This window comes from Strongyloides ratti (assembly GCF_001040885.1).
Source record: "Strongyloides ratti genome assembly S_ratti_ED321, chromosome : X".
NCBI lineage: Eukaryota > Metazoa > Nematoda > Chromadorea > Rhabditida > Strongyloididae > Strongyloides > Strongyloides ratti.
This window is the reverse complement of record NC_037309.1, coordinates 1,972,477-1,996,778: the sequence shown is the minus strand read 5'-3', so window position 1 is coordinate 1,996,778 and position 24,302 is coordinate 1,972,477. Positions and strand designations below refer to the sequence as shown.

Sequence of the window (24,302 nt, the reverse complement as noted above, 5' to 3'; positions counted from 1 at the left end):
TTAATAGCAATTTATTTTATTGAAAATTAAAAAAAAAAAGCACTTAGCATTACGGGATAATTATAAAAAGAATTTTTTTTTTTGCGTTTTTTAACATTTTAATCAATTTTCATTATTGTCATTTATACTTAATTTTTCAAGCATCTTTCCAAAAAATTTATCATTCTGTTGGCAAATAACAGTTGCTGGAGCAATCATTAATACAACAGGACAGTTTGTTGTTTTAACCTTATAAATGTAATAATAAATAAAAAAATTATTATAAAACTTACTACATTTGGCATATTACTTTGAATAGTTGAAAAAGGTAATTGATTTGAAATATATTCTGAATGAACCATATCCATTGTCTCATCATGTTCATTATCAGAATAAGCTACTTTTCCTACAATAGTTGTTGTCATTTTGAAAAATTTAAATGTATAGTAAAATATAAATTTTATATTTTATCAATGATTCATATAATCTGGTTTTCTAAAATTTTATAATAAAATTAAATAAATATATTGTAAAAAGATTAAAATAAAAGTATTATATCATTTGAAATTAATAGAAACAACATAAAAGGAATAAACAAATGTGTCAATTCAAAACATATGGGTTTCAATAAAATCTTCTTTTGGTAAAATTTTTACCATTATAAATAAGATAAACAAAATTGATAAATATGTTATAGTGAGACAAAAAGATAACAACAAAAGAACCAAAAATAGATGAAAAAAAAATGTTGCAATAAATATAAGAAAATAGAAAATTTGAAGAATTTTATAAAATATTTTAGTTTATTTGTAAAACTTTATGATAAATAAATTCAATGAACATTTTAAATAAAGTATATAAAAATATTTATCTTAAAAAAACGAAAAAGCATTGTTTGAAGGACTAAATTAAATTAGTTTCTCAAAATACCAAGAGTATTTTTTTTTTTTTGTCTAAAAATATAAATTTATAGATATACACTTTTATATTAATTTCTTAGTACTTTTATACTTGAGTGATAGGAAGAAAGAAAGTTACATTATAATATGAAAATCTTTTATCTTTTTTGATAAATTGTTCAGTTGAGGGCGTTTTGTTAAACATTTTTGTACTAAAGTTGTTTAAACCTCGAAAATAAAAGATTAGTAAACAAAGACATATTATATTACATCATTTAAGCTTTCATCTTTTTTATCTTTTTTGATTTCAGTTTGTTTTTTTTTTGTTTTTAATTTTTAATACTCAAAAGTAAAATTTTAAACAATCCTTTTATAGTAATTTTGATAAAATATAACTTTAATTAAAATTAAAACATTTTTATTATATGTTTTAAAATTAATATTAAAGTTTATTTATAAATAATTATTTTGTTTTCAAGTAATTTTTTAATAAGAATAGTTAAAATTTACAACAAAAAATGTTTTAAAGAATTAACAAATTTATTATTAAATATATTCATTAAATAAAATACATTTTAAATTTTTTTTTTCAAATAAATATTTATTTTAAAAATGTAAATAATTTTCTATTATTACACTTGTTTATCTTAACAATAATTTTTATTCACATATAACTTTTGTAAAAAAGTTATTAATTTATATTTATTAAAACATAATTATCAAATTGTTATATAAAATATAAATATTTATGTTATATTATAATTATATTTTAAAATAATTTAAATATTTAGTAAGATAAAAAAGTTTATAAGAAACTACAATTTTTTTTTATTGCAAATTCTTTTTTTTTCACATCAAAATGATTTAATATTATCTTCTTTTGATTGGAACAAATCTTTATTTATATCAGATAAAAAAAGTTTTAAAATAAAATATATCATGGCAATAATTCTTTTTTTTTAAAATAAATAAAAATTTTTTTTAATATTAAAGAGATTCTTTTATAATATTTAAAAAATTTAAACAATTGATTATTCATTCCATTCTTGATAAAAAAGATTTCTTTTTAAAATAATAATTTTTGTTTAAAAATATTAATTTTATGCTTTTAAACAATTTAAATATACATATTATATTTTATGAAATATAGATTTTTATTTAAATATTACTTGTCAGGGAAATTATTTGTTTCACAATAACAATTATGAATAATTAAAAATCACCAAATGCCTCTTATTTTAACATTAAAATTTTTATAATAAAAAATATTTAAAAATAAAATTTATTTTATCATATAAACAATGTTTAAAATTTTCAAAGCAAAAGAATATAATATATATTATATATAATAGAAAAATAGTAATTTTTATATTATAATTGTTAAGTTTTTAATTAAAAATACTCAATGCTCAAAAATCATGTTATTAAATAAAACTAGAAAAACACTCCAAAGAATTAACTTGATAAAAAAATATAATTTAAAATATCGTATGTTTTATTATAAAGTAATTTTATATTGCATTATTTAAAAAAGAAATCTATTTTTAATAAATTTGATAATAAAATTACATGACAAAAGTTATACTAATGAAGTATTTTGATATCAATCGTATTTTATTTAATTTTTAAATTGTAATTCTTACTATTTGTAATTTGACTTAAGAAAAAAAGTTCCATGTTTATGTTACAGAAAAATTAAAAATGTTATATGGTTATAACAAAATGTTTTTCATTATATGTATCAATATTAAAAAAAAGGTTTTTTTTATATTAAAAGTATTACTTTTGCTATACTTAAATTTTTTTTTTATAATTTGTTTAAGTATCATTCAATTTAATAATTGATCAACATTTGAGTTATAAAGTATAAACAATATACTTAAAGTTATTAAAAAAATTTTTTATATAATTTGTAAAAAATAAAATATTTTTTAAAAATAATTTATAAGAATAATTAGATATTATAAAAATATATATATATTTCACAATTAAAATAATTTTACATCTGTTATGTGTAATTTATCCTATAATTAAATTAAAACAGTTTGAATATATGAAATTGTAAAAAATTCTTAAATATATTAACAGATATAATTAATGCTTTATATAATTATTTAAAACATATATTTATTTTTCAAGATATATTTACTTTATTTTATTTAATATAGGATAATTTTTATAGCTGAAATTTCATGCAACATTAATAAAAAAAATTTAAATAAATTAAATATGTGGTTCTGGAATTAACTTATTTTTATGACACTTTTTGGAATTATTTATGTGATTATGCTACTTTAAATGTAGTTTTAACGATCATGACAAAGACTTGCAAGCTAAATTTGATATTTATAAAATTACAACTGTATTTAACAATTCATTTTTATTCAAAAGTCTTGCTCCAGACATATTTAGAACTATATACAATTTGTAAAAATTTAAGAGAATAGTTAGAATCATTTTGTTTAAAAATTATATTTATTCAGTAGAATTCTAACTCATAATTCATATCACAAGCATTCATTTATATTGCAATAAATAACCATAAATTTAATCCTCACAAAAAAATAGTTTTGAATATAAGTGTGATAAAAAATCTGCCATATTTCGTTAATAATATATTGATTATTAACAAATTTATTATCTTTTTTGTATAAGATATGAAACTATGTTATAATTTTACATCAACATTTCTTGACAAAATCTTGCACTCTCCGAAACATTAAAATCGTATAAACAACATTTCTTTATCTTATCGTTGTAATAAATTGTACGATAAAAAACTTTCATTTTTAAAAAAGATTAAAATTTTCTATTACAATTTTATGCTAGTTTTTACTTTTTTAATGATAAAAATTCAAACAATCTATATTATCAAAGCATTTATGGAAGTGATCACTTGAAGTATTTATTATAATCTATAATTGATAAAATTTTTATACTTCTGGAGGCAGCATAAATGAATCTAATGTAACGAGAATATGTTATTTTATGTTTCTCTAAAACATTTTTTAATAAAATCAAAATTTATATATCAAAGTAAAAAACATACATTGATTATACATAAAATTAATCGTTAATTTACAATTTTGGAATGTAAAAAAGTATTAATAAGAGTATAAACACAAATAAAATAATTCAATATTCTTTTAGTATATTTTTATTTTTTAATTCAATTGACAAAAGAATAGTTAGTCAGAAAATTAAATTTGATAATGATGATTATCTAGACTTAGTAATTCCAATTGTAATATGTTAAAATCTATTTATTTTTTTTATATTTTATTTTAATCATGTTATAAAGACAAAATTCTATTCTTTTGAATTACTAAAAAGTACAATTAAATATACCAAAAGTTATCTTCTACGTTTAAATTTAATTTTCATACTCATTAGCAACTTATTTCCATGGTTTTGTTTAATATAATCTAGGTTTTTGTATCCAAGTTTCTACAATTGTAACATTTATTAAGAAAGATTTTTATTTAATAAAATATTTCAAATTGTTAGTAAAAAAGATTAATTATCCATATTTTTACTTAAAAATGAGCTTAGTAGAATTTTTATAAAAACAATAACTTTTGCAATAAATTTTTTTTATTAACAAGTTAAAAAGATAAGAAAAGTTTTTTTTTAAATGATTAATAATAAAAAAAAAGACTAAAAATAAATTATTGCAGAAATATATATATTAAACAATTTATCAAAAAACAACTTTTATTCTCAATTATGTATATATTTTTTAAAGTTTATACTTATATAAATAAACTGTTCATATGGAGGCTAATTTTCCGATCTAATATGAAAATATTTTTTATAAAACAACCATAAAGACTATTTGATGAGAAATATATTTGCTTGTATAAGGATCAATTTAAAATTACATGTTTCATTAAAAATGCAAAAAAATTTTTTTTATAATTTATCAATAAGGTAAAAGAAATTTATTTAAAATAAGTTTACAAAAAAAAACCATAAAAATTTATATCTTTTACTAATAGTTATAATTATTATAAAAGAAATATATTTAAAAAGTTGTAAAATTTAGCTAACAAATGTGACTTTGTTTTATATGTGCATTGAAAAATTTAATATTTAAAATTAGATATAAAAAAATTAAAATTTAATATATTATCTCTTTTAGTAATAATACAATAAATTAAAAGATTTGGTAGAAATATTAATGTAGAGAATTAAAATAACAAAAAATATATAAAATTTCAATGTAAAAAAATTTAATACTATTTATTGTTGAAATATTAATTGTATGGAAAATATCTTTTTGTTAATTTTTAATTTGCATTCATATAAGTTATACTAATTGAATAAAAAAGTGCTTTAAATTATAATATTTTTCTAATTATTAAATGCACCAACTTTTGTCTCATACTTTTTATTTCATGAAAATCTATTTGGCATTGTGTTATTATAAAAATTATGATCTATTAATTTTATAGAAATATTTGTAAAAGAATTTATACAATTTCTAATAATTTTTTTAATTTTTATTATATATAATATCAATAATAATTTATATGTAAATTTTATAATTCTAAACATATTAAAAATAATATATATATATATATCACAAAAATCTTTTTTGATCAACATTAATATTTGTTAGTTGTATTAAATAAATTGTTTGTAATTATATCAGTTTATGAAGCTTAACCATAAGGATTCTAATTGAACAATTTAATATTTTCATTGACATAAAATATTAAGTAAAATTGTTTTGTTTCATTGAAATATATTTATAATCAAATGACTTTTTTGATTGGTGATTCATTTAAAAATTTAGATTCCAAAATACATTTTTAATTATCAAATGTTTTAATATAGTGTTTATTCATTGGTATTAATTTGATAATAACTATATCTAAATTCGTTAATCAAAACTTTATTTTAAAATACAGATCAAGATAAAATCTATTTATACTTTTTAAGTTAATTTAACATTACTAATAATTTATAATTAAACTTTAAATAAACAAAAATGAATTTTAGTAAAATATTTTAAAATTAATTTTATCTTCTTTTAATTTGATTAAACTCTTTTTAAAATTTTTTTCTATTTCTTATTGTTAATTAGAAATTTTTTCTTTTATATCATGATCATAAAATACGTTTCAAAAAATTTTTTATTACTACTTTAATTTTTTTTTTTTGATAAATATTCGTTTTTCAAAAATCATGCCTTTAAGAAATTTTTTATTGTACTAGTATTAGATTATTAGTAAAATATTAATCTTTAGTATATTTAGATTAGAAATATATTTCATTTGTATTATGACTTGTTAAATTAAATATAAAATTTAAAAATTGTTTCTTATGAATGAGATAAACAAATGTTTATAAATATATATATTTATTGTATAAAATAAACAAATATTTCTTCTATTTTTTATTCTTTTCAAAAGCATGAATATAATAATTTTTTTATTGCACACTCCTTATTATCCAAATCTATTATATAACTTCTTAACACTCCTATTAATCAAATGATTTATTAATGATATTGGTAAATGATAGTAAAATATTACTCATAATGAAATATGAAATTCAAATATAAATATATTTCAAAGTTCATTTTAAAAGTATGCATCAAAATATTTATAGCTTAAATAGCAAATAAAATATCTAAGATTATACACACTTAGTAATAAATTTTCTATTAAAATGATAAATAAACTAATAAAAGATTTAATATTAGAGAAATTAAGCATTTTACTTCATTTTTGTATATTTTAAAAAAAATTTCAATATTTTATTAATTTTTGATAATTACTATAGTAATAATATTTTTGTAGTTTACTTCATATTGAATAATAAACTATTTCTATTTTTTTCTAAATATATCAAATATTTTTCAAGTAATATTTAAAATAACTAGTATTTTATAAGAATGCCTTCTCCTTCAAAAAAAAGTTTAATTATTGCAGGAGTTGCAGCAGTAATATTATTAATTGGAGTAGCATTAATTATTGTAGCTGTTGTGGAATTAACAAAAAATAATAAGGATGGTAGTATTTCTACTACTAAAATACCACCAACAATTACTTCTCAGAATCCTAGTAATAGTGGAACTATAAAAATACCAACAACAACAGTTTCACCATCTATTATATGTAATATGGCTATTGCTGTTGATTCATCACTTGATGTTTTATCACAATATCAATTTTACAGAGAAATTGATATTATTAGAAATAATATTTCAACGATAATTACAAATTTTAGAAATACATATTTAGCATCATATAATAAGTATATACAAAATGAAAATAATTTTAATAGTATGAGTAATATTAATGATTTTCAAGAAAAACTAGATTTAATAAAACCTGGGTCAGGATCTAACTTAAGTCTTATTTTAACAAATATTGCTTCTTTAGATCCTCCATTTTGTGGAAAATTATCAACTTATATTTTTATATCTGAATATTGTCCAGATGAAATTAAAAAGTCTATTCCATTGGTAGATAAAATAAAAAAAAAAGGTTCTATCAATTTTATTATTATTGGTAATGCTATTAGATCCATTTATTTAGCTCCATTACAACCATCTCAAATATTAACACTTGATCTTTTAAATTGTGATATTAATCTAATTTTAAATTTTATTAAATCTACACAAACATGTGGATTGTTAGATCCATCAATATGTAAAACACCTCAATTAACAACTACTATGAAAAGTTTAACAACAACAGAAGAATCACCATTTAATTGTAATATAGCTATTGGTGTTGATTTATCTTCTGATATTTTATCACCTGATTATTTTAAAACAGAAATAGAAATTTTACAAAATAATATTTCAAATATTATACCAGATTATAGAAGAGTTGCACTTGTAGGATATAATAATGATATAACATATGAAAGCCCTTTTCAATCACTTACATCAAAAAATGATTTTATATCAACACTTAGTCTTTATACTCAAAAATCAGGATCAAATTTAACATTACTTTTACAAAATATAAATTCTTTAACTATATCATATTGTGAAAAATTGACAACATATATTTTTTTATCTGAAAAAGTTACTGATATACTATCATCAATACCTTATGCTGTTGAATTAAAAAATAAAGGAACATTAAATTTTATAATATTAGGAACAGGTATCAAAAAAGAAGATTTAAATCCACTAAATCCTAGTAGTATTTATGAGTTTGATTTTGGAGAATGTGATATTGAAAGTTTATTAAAATATCTTTCTAATCAAATGATATGTGGAAGAAACAATTGTATACCAACAACTACACCTTTACCATGTTTAAAAAAGAAAGAATGTAATATAGTTTTAGGTATTGATTCATCATCAGATATACTAGAACATCAATTTTTTGAAAATGAATTAAATTTACTACAATATAATATTTCAAATGTTATTCCAGATTTTAAACGTCTTTCGGTATTTGATTATAATCAAAATACAAATCTTGATAGTCATTATGGAACCATAGAATCACAAAATGAATTTGTTAATGTAATTGATAATATTACACAATTACCTGGATTTCGTTTAAGTAATTTGTTACAAAAAATTAGTATGCTTGTAATACCAAATAATTATAAAGTATCAACATTTGTTTTTATATCTAAATTTGATGAAAATGAAATTAATTTATCAAAAGAATACTCTAGTTATATTAATTCAATAGGATCTTTAAATTTTATTATTCTTGGAACAGATATTAAAGAAGATAATTTAAAATCATTAACATATTCACAAGCAATTACATATGATCTTAGTACATGTGATATTGAACCAATTATACAATTTTTTAGTAATTCATTAACATGTTCAGATACTTGTATATATCCATATTGTGATCCTAATGGAAAATTATGTAATATTATGTTTTCAATTGATACTTCATCTGATATATTAACTCCTGATTTATATAGTCAATTAATGGGTTATATAGAAAATAATATTTCATCAATTGTTACAGATTTTAATTATGTTGGTATTAGTTCATATAATGAGAATCCTTATATTGATTATCCATTAGGAACAATAAGTAATATTGGTGATTTTATAAATAAATTAAAAACTCTTAAACAAAATCCAGGATGGAGATTAAGTTTAATGTTAAATGATATAATTAAAAATATCAATTTACAACCATATTCTAAATTGAATTTATTTGTTTTTGTAACAAATTTTGATCAAAATGAAATTAATTTGTCATATAATGCAGCAAAATATTTAACATCTATTGGTACATTAAATTTTATAATTGTTGGTACAGGAGCTCAAACAGATGATTTTTTACCTTTAAATCCAACATCTATTTACCATTTAGATTTTGCAAATTGTAATACAACTAATTTAGTTAATTATTTTAAAAGTTCATTAAATTGTAATATGAATTGTGGTGCTATATTACCATCAACAACAAAACCAAATATGCCTTGTGATTTATATATTTCGTTTGCTATTGATACATATGATCAAGCTTTAAGTGATAATGATTTTAATTATGAAAAAAAAGTAATTTTTAATAATATATCAAATATAATTTTGGACTATAAAAAAGTATCAATATTTACATTCGATAATAATAAAAAATATTTTCCATTCAATAACATTCAAAATGAAATTGAATTTAGTCAAGATATAAATTTTTTGAAACAAAGTAGTGTCTCAAGTTTAAGTAAAACAATGCAACAAATAGATAATCAAAATATATATGGTGGAAAATTATCAACATTTATTTTCTTAGCTCATAATAATGTACAAGAAATACAGTCATCAATTAATTATACTATTTCATTAAAAAATAAAGGTAGTTTAACATTTGTATTAATAGGTACTGCAATTAATGAAAATGATCTTAAGTATTTGACATACTCAAATGTTATTCTCTGGGATTTCAAAAAATGTTCAGTAGAAGTCTTAATTAATGAATGTAAAAACTCATTAGCTTGTTAATAAAGTAAACTATAAATTGGCAGTAGAATTTAAATAGCATCGGGTTTTTATTTTTATAGCTCAAAAAAAAAAATTATTTTTTAATTGGATTTTTTAATTATAATTTTTTTTTCACTTTATAATCTTAATTTCTAATGATTAGAAATAAAATTGGTCATATTTTTATGATAAAAATTATTATTCAATTATATTTACTTTATAACATTTTTTTAATAAAACATTTTTATATAATTAATAATACTTTTTAATTTTTTAAAGTAAACTTATATCTTATCACAAAATATATTAATGAAAAAATTTTTTATACTTATTATCATATTTGTACTATTTAAAAAGCATTTTAAGAAATATTTTATTGACATATTTTAGTCATTTTAAAGTACTTATACATTTAAATAACAAATGTTTATTTTTTATCATTTATTTCTATTTTTTATATTTCAATTTCAATATACATCAACTAATTTTTTATCTAACAATAATAGTATTAGAAGATGTTTTAAACATTATGTATTATTTTTTTGTGACAAATCACACAATATTAACAATAATATTTATAATCAAGTTAATATAATTCAAACGTATTTTAAAAATAAATTACAATTTTCAGAAGAATCTTATACTACTATTGTAGGAGAAGGTAAAGAAAGTTTAAATAATAACTTTTATATTATCCAACCAAATGATGAAAATACTCTTAATAAATATATTCTGAAAATATTAAAACTTCCTCCAAGTCAAGATAAAATTTCATATTTAAATCTTACTACACAATTTTATAATCAATTATCTTTAGTTGATATAAATATATATACAGATTATCCTACCATTGTATTTTTTATTAACTCATATTTAAATGATTTACAATCTGTAAAAGAAATTTTAAAGAAAATAATTAATGAAAAATTACAAAGATTAAAAACACTTGCTATAATTTTTAATAAAGAATATGAAAATAATGCAAGTTTTTTAGTTGGCAACTCACAAGTTTATTATTTTCAAAATACATTTAAACAAAATATGTATAAGGACATTGTATCATGGATTTTAAATAAAATATGTGAAGAATCTGAAGTAACGACTAATTTGCCATCATCTGTAGTAACAACAAATTTACCATCATCTATTGTAACAACAAATTTACCATCATCTATTGTAACAACAAATTTACCATCATCTATTGTAACAACTTCAACAAATTTAATTTCAAGTAGTACCATACAGACAACAACAAAAGTTAAGCCCATTTCTGATTGTAAAACTTATTTTACATTTGCTATAGATACAAATAGTCAATCATTGAATGAAACTTCATTTTTATTTTTAAAAAATGTGATAAAAAATAATATATCACTACTGATAAAAAATTACTCAACTGTATCAATTGATTCATTTGATGTAAAATATAATCGTTGGTATACTTTTGGAGAAATTAATACTATTGAAGAATTTATGATGAATATATACTTTTTAAAACAACGAGACATGTCAAATTTTAATTTATTAATAGAAAGATTAAATATGTTACCAATGTTAAATGATTGGGTTATGTCAACTTATATTTTTATATCAAAAATTTCAAATAATGACATAAATAATTCCATTGATAATATAAAAATTTTAAAAAATAAAGGAACTTTAAATTTTATACTTTTGGGAGATAATATTGCTGAATCTGACTTGAATCCGTTACATCCATCAAATATATTTTCATGGGATTTAAAACTTTCAAGTATAGATAATTTGAAAAAATTTTTTAATGATTCTATAGCATGTAATAGTAATTATTAATTATATTGCCATTTTTTATTTTAAATTTTAATTCAATGTCAATATATTGAAATTATAAAAAATTTTAAAAAATTGTTTTATTATGAATTTTTCAAAGTTTTTAATGATTCTCAAAATGGTTCAATAAAACGTATTATTTGGATGCAATATTGATATTATAAAACATAACAAAATAAGTTAATGTAATATAATAGTAACAATTATTTTACATAACTATTTCAATTTAAAAAAAAATATTTTTTTCTTAATATCATGATAAAATTCAGTTTTATTAAAATTATTTTTATTGTATACACTTATAGAAAATATTAAAAAAAAAAAGATAAAAGAATATAATAAAATAAAAGAATAAAAAAAATTTCATTAAGTCTTTTAACTTCCAATCCACAATTTTTTCATACCCTCAAAATTTTATAAAATTTTTGCATTCCAATGTATAAACAAACATTTTATCGCCACCAATTTTCTTTTAATTTATTTCATTAGTACACATTATTTGTTAACAATATGCCTTTACAAAAATTTAATAGTACATTTTTTATTTTTTTTTTCTTTAAATTATTGTGTTTTTGTAAAGTGTAACTATCACAAACCTATTTAATCATGAAATAAAGTACACATTATATATTTTTACAATTTGCTATTTAAAGATGTTTTTTAAAAATATATTTAAAATGACATTTATATTTGTATATATTTTTTTTTAAAGTTGATATATTTTGAAAAGTATAAATTATTAAATATTACAATTAAGATTAAATTTATATACATTTTTTATAGTTTATGTTATAGATGTAATTTGATATTAACTATTTAAAATTTAAATTTTTGTGATAAATAAATAATTAATAAGACAATTATTTTGTTAATTGAAAAATGATTACCAATGATAATATTTAAATATTTTTAAAAATATACATTTCATTTATGTACATTGGAAAAATAAATTAAACGAAAAAAAAAATGAATATAGAATATTCTTATTTAAAAGTATATAAAGTTTTTATTCAAAAGTTAAAAACTAAGTTTAAAGATTAAGTAAAAAAATACATTTTGGGACATAAATTAAACAATAAAAAATTTATTGACATTCATTGAAGAAGAAAATATATTTAACGACCAAAAAAGCAGCTTTCTTTAAATCTTAAAATCGTTTGATGGTACTTCTTCAATTGACGATTTAAAGCACGTTTAAATTCTTTATTAAAAATAGTGTAAATAACAGGATTTATACCTGAATTACCTAAAAAAGTAAAATATATTTAAAATTTTTTTTTTTTTCTGTAAAAAATATACTTACAATAACCTAACCAAAAGAAAAATTTAAAAATCAAATCCGGAGTTTTTAATCCAAAAGCTTGTAAAACATACATAGTCTAAAATTTTAAAATTAAATATATTAAAAATAAATTAAATTTTCTTACAAAAAATGGTAGCCAACTACCTATAAATGCAGCTAAAATTAAACCTAATAACATTGTAGCTTGTCTTTCTTTGGCTTTCAAAAGTCTTTTTCTTTTACCAGCATTATTTTGAACAAATTCTTGTTTTGAGTCTTTACTTTTATCTAATGATAAGTATAATTTAGTAGTTTTTTTATTAGACATTAAACTTAAAAGCCATTTTTTTCTAACTGTATCATTATCATCTTCTACTATATTTCTATTAGTTTCATCTGTTATTACTTCTAAATCATTTTTATTATTATCATCATCCATCTTATCTTCTGAAGAAGTATTAATTGGTTTTAATATTTTAACAGTTGCTGTTGAATAATTTTTTTGTGAATCTTGAAATTGAATCAATGTTTTATCAGTTCTTTCATGTTCTTTTATTCTTTGTCTTGAATGATGTTTAGTTATATTATAAATTTTCCAATAAACAAACATTAAAACAATAACAGGTATAAAAAAAGAACCTAATGATGAATATAAAACATATCCAACATCATCACTTAATGCACAACTTTCTTTTTTACGTTGTGTTCTCCATCCAAAAATTGGTGGTAGGCAAATAATTAATGAAACACTCCATGCAATACCTAACATAATAATATTTTTTAATAAATTTTGTAAAAAAAAAATTATATATATATACCTATCATTAAAAACATTCTTAACGGAGTTCTATTGTGTGGATATTTTAGTGGTTGAGTTACAGACCAGTATCTATCTAGTGAAATAATACAAATATGCAGAATTGAAGCTGTTACAAACAAGACATCCAAAGCCAACCATATTTCACACAATATCTCACCTATAATATCAAAATAAATTATTTTTTTTTAGTGACAATAACACAAGTCAATATAAAAAAAAACTAATTATCTCTTTTTCTTTTTATGAATTATATTTTTTTTTTGTTAAGGTATATATAAATTGTAAAGACATCACAATTTATTTTTAAGTATTATATTAATATAGTAAATTAAAAATATAACTATTACCTAATTTCCATGCACCAATAATTTCATAAGCTGTTGTTAATGGCATAACAAGTAATCCTACAAGTAAGTCTGCTATAGCTAATGAAACAATTAACCAATTTTGACGTTGTGTTCTTAATTTTTGATCATTATAAACAGTTAAAACAACCAAGGTATTTCCAAGTATTATCATCTTTAAATATATAAACAATTTTATTTAAAATGTAGATATTTTACTTACTAGCATTACAACTAACATAAATACTATTGTGATCATAGCAGTTGTGACACTTAAACATGATGGCCATGGTGAATCAGAAGGATCACATTTTGGAAATATTTCATCTTCCACAACCATAGTCTCTGTCGTAAGTTTCATTTTCTTTTTTTTTATTTTATTAGTTTTTTTTATTTTGTAATTAATATTTTAATAATTAATGAAGCATAAAGCCATAATTATCTTCTTCCAGTATATATTTTGAAAAAAAAAAACAAGAAATATAATAATGTAGTTATCAAATGTATATTTGTCTAAAATAAATTTTTTTTCTTTTTTATTAGTAATAAATATGAATGTTACTCAGCAAAAAAAAAGTTAAAACTTTATAGTTTACAAGAATTAAGAACTAAAAGTATACATGTATATTTGTTAATCTTACAATGAACAATATAAAATTAAAAAGTATTGAAAATAAATGTTAAGAATTGTTATTTATAAAACAAATGTATATTTATATCTTAAAAAATTATTATGTAATTGTGTAGTAATTTTTATAAATATATGATGATAGCATACATCACTAAAATGATTTTTAAAGAAAAAGGAAAAAAAAAAAGTTTTCAAGTGAAGTAATGAAGAAACATTATATAATAAACAAATTTCTTATAAATAATAATTTTTTTTTTGAGAAATAATGTTTGTATATAAAAAAATTTTGATAAATTTAATCAAATATATATGTTAAAAAAAATATTTTATTTACTTTACTTGTAAAATTTCAATGTATTTCTATTTCTATAATAACTTCAAATTGAAAAAGCACGTGGGATATTAAATATACCAAATTAAGAATATAGTAATTAATTGTATATTGTGCACTTCTTATATAAAAATATAAAAATTATTTCATATATATATATAGATATATATATAATAACATCTTCAATGCTTGTTTTTATCCCCAAAAAAGATGAGTTTTATAAATGGTTGTAGGATGGTTGGTTGATAAGGTTTAATGAAAGTTAAAAGAAAATAATTTAAAAAGTAATAGTACAATATTTAATTAATGAATCTATTCATTAAAATGTAAAAGCACTATATCCTATGCATCGAAATGATTAACTTATATAACTAATATAATCTATTCTGAATTAATTAACTAAAATTTCCTAAAAAATATTCTTTAATATTGATAGTCATAAAATGTCGGTAACATTAAAAATAAAAAGAATAAGTTAATCATAATAAATATATTTTAAAGAAATGCAAAATCATTTATTATTTTAAATTGAAAAAATTTTAAATATTACTTGCACTATTTTAAAACTTCTTTTTATGGAATAAAAAAATAGATAAGTATATGTTAATATTTTTTTCTTTAAAAATGTTTTTAAAATATTAAAAATTGTAAACTCAAATTTAATATAATCATTAACGTGATAATTCTATATTATATTTATTATAAATTAAAAAAAAAAACTTTAATAAAATATACAAGACTTTTATATAGAAGCATAAGAAATTTGTTTATGATAACTCGCTCAAAAGCAATATTACACACTATTGCATGTGTATTTTGAATATTTAAAATTTACAAAAGCCCTAAATTAAGTGATTCTAAAAAACATTCATTATTATTAAACTAATAATTTATTGTTTCAAAAAAAAAAAAATTTTTTTCTCTAAAACATTAAAAAAATGTTATAAAGAATATTAAAATATATGATATTTTTTTAAATCAGTTTATTTTAATAACCACCAAAATGACATTTTTGCATTGTTTTTTTTTCATTAATACTTCAGTATAATATAATATTGGTATATTAAAATATATTCTAATTTTCTTGGGGATTTGAAGAAAATTATTTTAAAATTTGAATAAAAAAAATATATGCATCACTAGGAGGTATTTAAAATTGCCTAATCATTGACTATTCAACAATAAATATATATTTAAACAAAAAAAAATATTTATCTTCCTAGTATTTTACTATTTTCCAGGTAAAAAACTTTTATAATAAAATGAAAAATATATTATGATGTTGCTATTATTAAAAAAAAAAATAGCTATCTGAGATTGGTGGATTCTATATTTACAAAATATTATAACCACATACTTAACAATACATAACATTATACATATAAGGAAATATATTTGTAGAAATATATCAAAATTCTTAGATTTTCTAATTTAAATAAATAAATAACTATAAAAATTAACAATATTCATAGACTTATTAATAACAAATAAATATAACTAAGGCTTCTTACAATATCATTAACAAAATATATCATTTTTTTTAGTAAATTTTTTATTTTTAACAATGGTCAGAAAACGTGTAAGATAACCAAATTAGGTATATGTATTTATATATCTGAGTTTCACTATAAATTTTTAATAAAAATTAAATTATATACGCTTTTTATTAAAATGCTTAATAAAAGAAAATAAATTTAAATTAATTATTTTCTATATTAAAATATTAAAGATATTTATTTTGTTAAAAAAAAATTATTAAAGAAAATTAACTAAAATATTTTTAGAAAATATTGGCAATATATTTGTCATTTAAAAAGAAATTTGTAAAAATTTTGTATGTATTAAATTTTTTTTTTATTTAAACAAAATAAAATATTATATCATAAATTGATACAAAGACAATAAAAGAAGATACCAAAAGTTTACATTCTACTAACTGAGAAATAATATGCTTTTTTGAGAAACATAAAAATAATTTTTAAATTTGTATAGTTATATGAAATATGAAAAAAAAATAGAAATGATGTAATGATAGGAAAAAATATTTTTTGAAATTTGAACTGTCACACGAAATTACGAAAGTTTAAATCGCTTTATTGTGTGATTTTTCTAATTTTGATAAAATATATAGAACAATTGGATGTAATTATAAATATTTCAATTATCCATTTTGTTTTTAACTTTAAAAAAAGAATTTTAAATTTGAAAAAAAATAATATAATTTTCACACATAGTACATAAAAATGTGATAGTAAATTGGAAAAAAAATTTAAATAGAACAATATTTTTTTTGTAAATTTTTTGAGAAAATTTTTAACTATTTTATTGTTATAAATTTGATACAAATATTTGTATGAATAGTAGTACTAATACTTGATAATGTTTTTAAATCTTATAATTTAACAAAAAAATATAATATTTGATATTTTAAAATGTAAATATTAAGAATATTATTACTTTCAAAGTTCAAAATTTTGTTGTAATATTGAAATTAATATATATTGGTTAAAGGATCACATTCAATAATATGTAAGAGATAATATTGATAAAATATAATGAAATGAAATATTATTTTTAATTGTTTAAATTATTCACCTTTATGTTACCTTTGTAATTTTTTAAAATAAAATAAAAATTTATCTATTTTACTGGCTAATTTTTAAAATAAAAGGTCTCTGTCATTCAATCTACTCTATATTCCATTAAATCCAAGAAGTTGTTGTTTCTTAATATCAGTTTTCTATTTATAAATAATGAGGTTCCACATCTAATGAGTATTAAAAATAATGTCTGTTAGTAAATAAATAAATATATATATATATGTATATCTATAACAGTTCTTCGAAATAATTTCTTTTAATATAATAGTATTAATCGTTCTTCATTACACAAATTCATTTAACCAAAAATATATGTTATTTATAAAATTAATATTACTTAACCACTTTTCTCAATTCTCCTTTTTTTAATTTTGTCAATTATTTATAGAAAAAAAAAGAACTAATAAGGTTATAAATTGTATGAGTTTTAAAAATATTAAAATAATATGGTAGTATTTATTTGTTCTTGTAAGAAAAAAAAATAAAATAAAATACTAAAAAAAAATGTTAATTAATTACTAAAAAATATTATTTCAAGTGTAATAAACTAATTATAATATTTGATAATTTTAAAAAGAAAGATTTATTTCTAATTAAAAGAATATAACGTGAAATAGTACTATGATTTTAACTAAGAGATTAAATAACTTAATAAATTTTTAATAGTACCAAATTGTATAATCATTTTTAAACTTAAGCAATTATTTTAATAAATATATAATGTCTTAAGAGTAGTAATATATTATATATTAAAAATTTTAATAAGCACTATTTTTTATTATTAATTTTCTTTTATAATTATTTTTTTATTCATTCATTTTAGATGAAGTAAAAATGTAAAAACTGTATTTTAATCATTTCTTATTTAAATGAAGGGTAAATAATTAAAATTTACATATTTTCATTCAAATTTCTATTCATAATGAAATTTATCATATCAAAAAATACGGAGTATGGATTTATTTTTAAAAGAATGTTATAAAATATTATGTAATACTATTCAAAATTTTAATAATTTTCTTGTAACTATAAACAATAAATTATAATGTATAATATGAGAAATAAATTTAATCTAAATTTCAAAATTAATAATATATATTTTTCTAAATATATGTGATGTTTGAATATTCAATAATTATTAAAGTTTTATTATTTTAAAATTGTAAAAAAAGAACTTTTATAAATACATAATTATTTAAATAATAAATTAAAAATTGTTTATTAGAGAAAAAAAAATAATTTCTTTTAAAAAGATAATTTTTTTTTGTTATTTTCAGCAATCAAAATATTTATACTATTATGATATATTGTTATTGTAGTAGTATAAAAAATAATATTATAATATATCATTCATATATTTGTTTCAAATAAAATATTATAGAGAAAAAATGTATAAATGTTAAACTATTTATATATGAATTTGTTTAATATTAAATTATTTTAAAATAAATAAAAACCATTTTGTTTTATTATATTATTTTAAAATAACAATAATATACTTTAAAAAAAAAGAAAAAAAACAAGATATGTTAATCAACTATTTGCGCATAAATTTTTTTAAAAATCATTTTTTTTTCTGCTAAAGGAAAAAAGTTGAAAACAATAAAATAAATATTTCAAATATACTATTTTTATTATTATATTTTAGTAAAAAAATTTTTACTAAGTAAATTAACACTTAAAGAATATAAAATAGAGACAAATTAAATGAATTAGATTTTTTTTTAATAAAAGAATAAACAATATAATTAAAAAACACTTTTTGAGGTAAATTTAAATTAAAAAAATTTTGCTTTATGTTTATCACTATATATATTTATTAAAAAGTAAAAAATTAACCATATTAGGCTTAATGTGAATCTGTCTAGTTTATTGTATATTTGATTAATATAAACAAAAATTTAAAAATTTTTTCACTATTAAACTTACAGTCAAAAACTAATATCTCTTCAATAAATAGTATAAGTAGTATAAGTTATATAAACATATTTTATTAAATGACAGTTTTTTTATTTAAAATAATTTTGTGTTTAATATATAATACAGAGAAAAGGACAAATAATACTGTAACTAAGTTTTTATATAAAGGTATACACCATATTAACAGCTGCATTTAACATTTTTTTTTTGTTGTTAATAAATTTAAAGAAACATTGAAAAATGTTTATCAATTATGTTTGTAAAAATTTTTTCAAGTTTGACTTACCTTTAAATAATACAGCTGATAAAATTTTAATGAAAATAATAATAAATAATGGAATGATTAAAAGAAAAAAATAAATTTTGTTTTTATAGTTATGATTTTTTTTTTTTGTTGATACAACTGCTTTTATTTTTTAGATTTAAATAATTAAAACAAATAACGACTTAAAATTAATCAGACTTTTAAAAAATAATAATGTATAGCCAAAAAAAAAAAATAAAATAAATGTTTAAATGCAGGTTATATTTAAAAAATAATAAATAAATAAATTTTGGTTAAAAAGAAAATGCATATGGTGTGTTAGTTCATTCTAAGAAAAAAAAAGGGAAATTTTTATTAATATGATAGTTATAAGAAATATTTAAACAAAACTTTTGACAAATATAAGTGTCCATTTAAAATAAGCCTTCACTTGTCATTTTCAAATCTTTGAATAATTTCTGGCACCTTATAACAATAGAATTTTAATTATTAAGTATATATAAGAATATAAATTTATATATATCACGAAAATCAAATGATAAAGATATAATTAATTATATCTAGGAAAAATTTATAGTATCTTTTAACAGTATTATTTATAGAAATTAATTATTTATAAAGTCATTTTTTTGGTAATTAAAATAATTTGTAATCGTAAAAAATCATTTTAATCACGTGTTTTAAAATTGAGTTAATAAATAACCAAGTTTAAAATTTGCCAATATTCTTTTAATAATTATGTCATATCATTATCTGAATTAATTTTTATATACAAAGGATAACATTAATACTATCTTTGTTAAAATAACAATATTATTTTTACTCTCAAGAGTATATATAGCTTACTATAATGGTTATTTTAATTAAAATTAATTCATTTTCTCGTTTAACCTACACAAAATATCTTACAAATACTAAAAATTTCAATAAACTATGAGAAAAAAAAAGATAAGAATATGTTTAAAAGAAATGTATTAAATTTTCAATAAAATTTAGAATAATCTATTATTTAATTATTTGTAAACAAATAAATTACAATTTTTGAAATAGTACTACTTAATTTTGAATTAAATATTTTTTTTAAATTCAATTAATTATTAGAAACTTATATTCATTACACCAAACACCAACTTTTTTTAATAAATTTTATAAATATTATAAAAAATAGGTAAATAAAGTTGAATAAAAATTTTAGTATATACTAAAAATATTATAAAGTATAAAAAAATTTATTTGGTAAAATATTAATACTGATATTTAATTAAAAATTAAAAACCATTAATAATTATTTTTATTTGTACTATTTTTATGTTTTTTTTTAATAAATGTTAATTTTTAATAATTTTTTTTTTTTTGAGTTATATTGGTATAATAATAAAAAATTCATATAAGACAGCACGAAATATATAAAAAAGTATGATATAATGAAAACAAATACAACAACATTTGTTTCTAATTTTTTTTAAACACAATTTAAATAATGTATTTCATAATTATTTTTTACTTTCATATAATATATATTCCAGTCACTGATTATAAAAAAAAATAACATAACTTTCATCATTTATTTGTAAAAGATTATTGAGTAAAAACTTTTATAAGGTATTAAATAAAAAGAATAAAAATCTGATTTAAAAATAATCAAATATTTTTTTTTATTATAGTTTGAAAAATATACATTTTTTAAAAAATATTATATATAGAAATTATAAAAAAAAAATTATACATAATAAATAAATTAATTTACCTAAATATATTATTTTTTTATTTTATTCATATTAAAATTGATTACAGATTAGTAAACTATAATTTAAATTTAACATATTAATTAATGAATACGTCATTTTTTATTTAATGAAAAAATAATAGTAAATTTAAAATAATTTTTATAAAAAGTTTTGTTAAAGTTTAAAAGTATGTCTAAAAATATTTTACATAATATAAAAATGTAGCATACAATTTTTGAAAAATAAAAATAATTAGAAAAAATAAATTATATATGTTGCAAGAATGGACAAAGTATAACTATATAAAAACATATTTTATTTATAAAAAGAATTTAAAAAATTCTTTTTTAATACTTTTATTCGCTACTATCAATTTCATTTTCTATTTTGTAATAATAAGTTGCTTATCATAAGTATATTATTATCTAAATAGATTTATGCTTCAATATTAATGAATATATACTTAAAGATTTATAATTATTTGGAATATCAATATTTTTAACAAATTATATAATTTTTAAATATAAAATAACAAAAGTAAATAATTTATTTATGAAATTTTTTTTTTCCATAAAATTTTTTTACACAACAAGTAATGCATCAAATATCTTAAAATTCTGTGATCGTTTTATAGTATTTTTCATATGAATAATAATTTTAAAATAATTCAGTAATTAATTTTATTATTTTTTATTATTCAAGTAAAGTGAGAAGATAATAATTAGTGAAAATAAACAATAGAAAATTTGTTGAAAAAATATTTTTAAAAAATGGAGATAAAATAAAACTTTGTAAAATTTGTAAACTAAATATTTTTATTTTAAAATCACTCATATCATTGTAAAACAATAAATATAATTGTAAAAAAAAGAAATAAACTTAAAAATGTTAATATAAGTTATCTGATTTTGAACAGCTATATATACATATATATATTTATTTGTAAAAAAATAAAAAAATATTTCAAAAAATTTTTATATTATTTTTTTTGAGCAACTTTATGTAATTTTATCTTATAAATATTTGAAGCATTTTTATTTATTGAATATAACTAACAAACAAACTTATCAATCATTTCAAAATTTTACCAATATATTTAGGGTTAAAAGTTAAATATCTAGCAAAATCTTTCAATAACTTAAAATATAAATAAAAAAAAAACCAAATAGAAAAGTATAAAAATAGCATTGTTATATAAATATAATAAGAAATATTTTGAAAAATGATCAAACATAATAAATTATAATGTTTTTTTTTATTTAAATTAAACAAACTATCGTAATATTTCTTTTAGTTTTTCTAAAAAACAAAATTAGGTGTCAAAAATATTTATGCAATCAAAATAGTTTAAATACACGTTAATTGTTTATCAAAATTACTTATTTTGTACTTAAAAAATAAATAATTTTTTGCCATCTTTTTTATATTTTATTATTCATTATAAGTTTCATTTTACAACTTTTTATTTATTGAATGTATAAAATTAAATGACTCGAAAGTATAATTTAGTATTGTAGACAGTTTATTTTTAATAATAAAAATTATAAAAAAAAATTTTTTTTCTCCAGTAAAAAGTTATCTATAAATTAAATAAATAAAAGAAAACCTACGTAAACATAAGATTAATCATAAAAATTTTAAATAAGCATTTTCTATAAAAATATTTATTAAAATTATTATAAAAATACATAAATAATAAAATTTTAAGTAAAAAATATACAAATCTTAAAAAGTTATTTAACAACACAGTCAACAAAATGTAAAAAAATTATTATTTCAATTAGTAAATGATAAAATAATTTATTAATAAAAATTGAGCAAAAACAATGTAATTAATATAATATAGATTACAAAAATAAAAAAAATAATTACATTTGTTACTTAAAATGATAATAATATGATATAAAAAAAATATATTTTATTGTTATTGGTAAAATTTTTTGCATTTTTATAAAAACTAATCAATTATGTTTATTTTATACAAAAAAATTTTTTTGTTAACTTATTAAACATTTACATAAAATATTTTAATTGTAAAAAATATTATTTAAGGTAAATTGTACAAATTTATGACTAGAAACATAAAGTAAAAATCTTTTTTTTTTAAAGTATATAATTTTATATTCAAAATATTAGATTTATTCTTTCATTTTAAATTGAATATTAAAAACAATTTTTGTAAATTATATTATTAATCTTATTTACAATAAATGTTTAGTTCAATTCTATTAATCTATTTTTTTTATTGTTATGTTGTACTTTTATTCTAAATACATATAAATATGAACAAATTTATTTTATAAAATTATGATGTCTAGTAACTTTAGTGAAAAAAAATATTAAGAAAAATCGTATAACTGATAACATTAATATAATTTACAATATGCATAAAAATAAATAACAAAGATTGATAAAAAAAAACATATATAATGTATAAATAAATTACTAATTATTTGTCATTTTATATGCTAAATCTATAATTAAATTTCTTTATAAGTTTAAAACGTTTTTTGGTAAATTAGATTAAAAAGATCTTAAACAAAATATCTTTTTTTTATAAAATAAAAAAATATTAATTTTTAAATAAAAATGTTATCTATTATTGTTTTTTAAAATTAAGAACTCACATTCAAATTATAATTTTTTTTTTAAATTAATAACTACAATATATAATAAATAAAGGATAAAGGTAACTTTTAAAGGTATAATTAATAAAGAAATATGGTATTTAAACTAATAAGTTTTACTCTTTAGTAATTAAATGATAAA

The 24,302-nt window shown here is 16.9% G+C and overlaps 3 protein-coding genes across 3 annotated transcripts; 1 reads left to right on the top strand and 2 right to left on the bottom strand.

Annotated features, from left to right (window-relative positions):
* Positions 1 to 102: 102 nt before the first annotated feature.
* SRAE_X000042100 (Hypothetical protein) lies at positions 103 to 404 on the bottom strand (the record flags this gene model as incomplete). The annotated part of the gene is made up of 2 exons (XM_024644764.1): positions 103 to 228; positions 273 to 404. The coding sequence occupies 2 exons, from the start codon at positions 402 to 404 to the stop codon at positions 103 to 105; spliced, it is 258 nt and encodes an 85-aa protein (XP_024510290.1).
* A 6,376-nt stretch (positions 405 to 6,780) lies between these two features.
* SRAE_X000042000 (von Willebrand factor, type A domain-containing protein) lies at positions 6,781 to 11,616 on the top strand (the record flags this gene model as incomplete). The annotated part of the gene is made up of 2 exons (XM_024644763.1): positions 6,781 to 9,802; positions 10,466 to 11,616. 2 exons carry the CDS (start codon positions 6,781 to 6,783, stop codon positions 11,614 to 11,616), a joined length of 4,173 nt encoding a protein of 1,390 aa, XP_024510289.1.
* A 1,112-nt stretch (positions 11,617 to 12,728) lies between these two features.
* Positions 12,729 to 14,420, bottom strand: SRAE_X000041900 (G protein-coupled receptor, rhodopsin-like family and GPCR, rhodopsin-like, 7TM domain-containing protein; the record flags this gene model as incomplete). The annotated part of the gene is made up of 6 exons (XM_024644761.1): positions 12,729 to 12,859; positions 12,917 to 12,992; positions 13,041 to 13,657; positions 13,714 to 13,872; positions 14,063 to 14,234; positions 14,283 to 14,420. The coding sequence occupies 6 exons, from the start codon at positions 14,418 to 14,420 to the stop codon at positions 12,729 to 12,731; spliced, it is 1,293 nt and encodes a 430-aa protein (XP_024510288.1).
* Between the last annotated feature and the right edge of the window lie 9,882 nt (positions 14,421 to 24,302).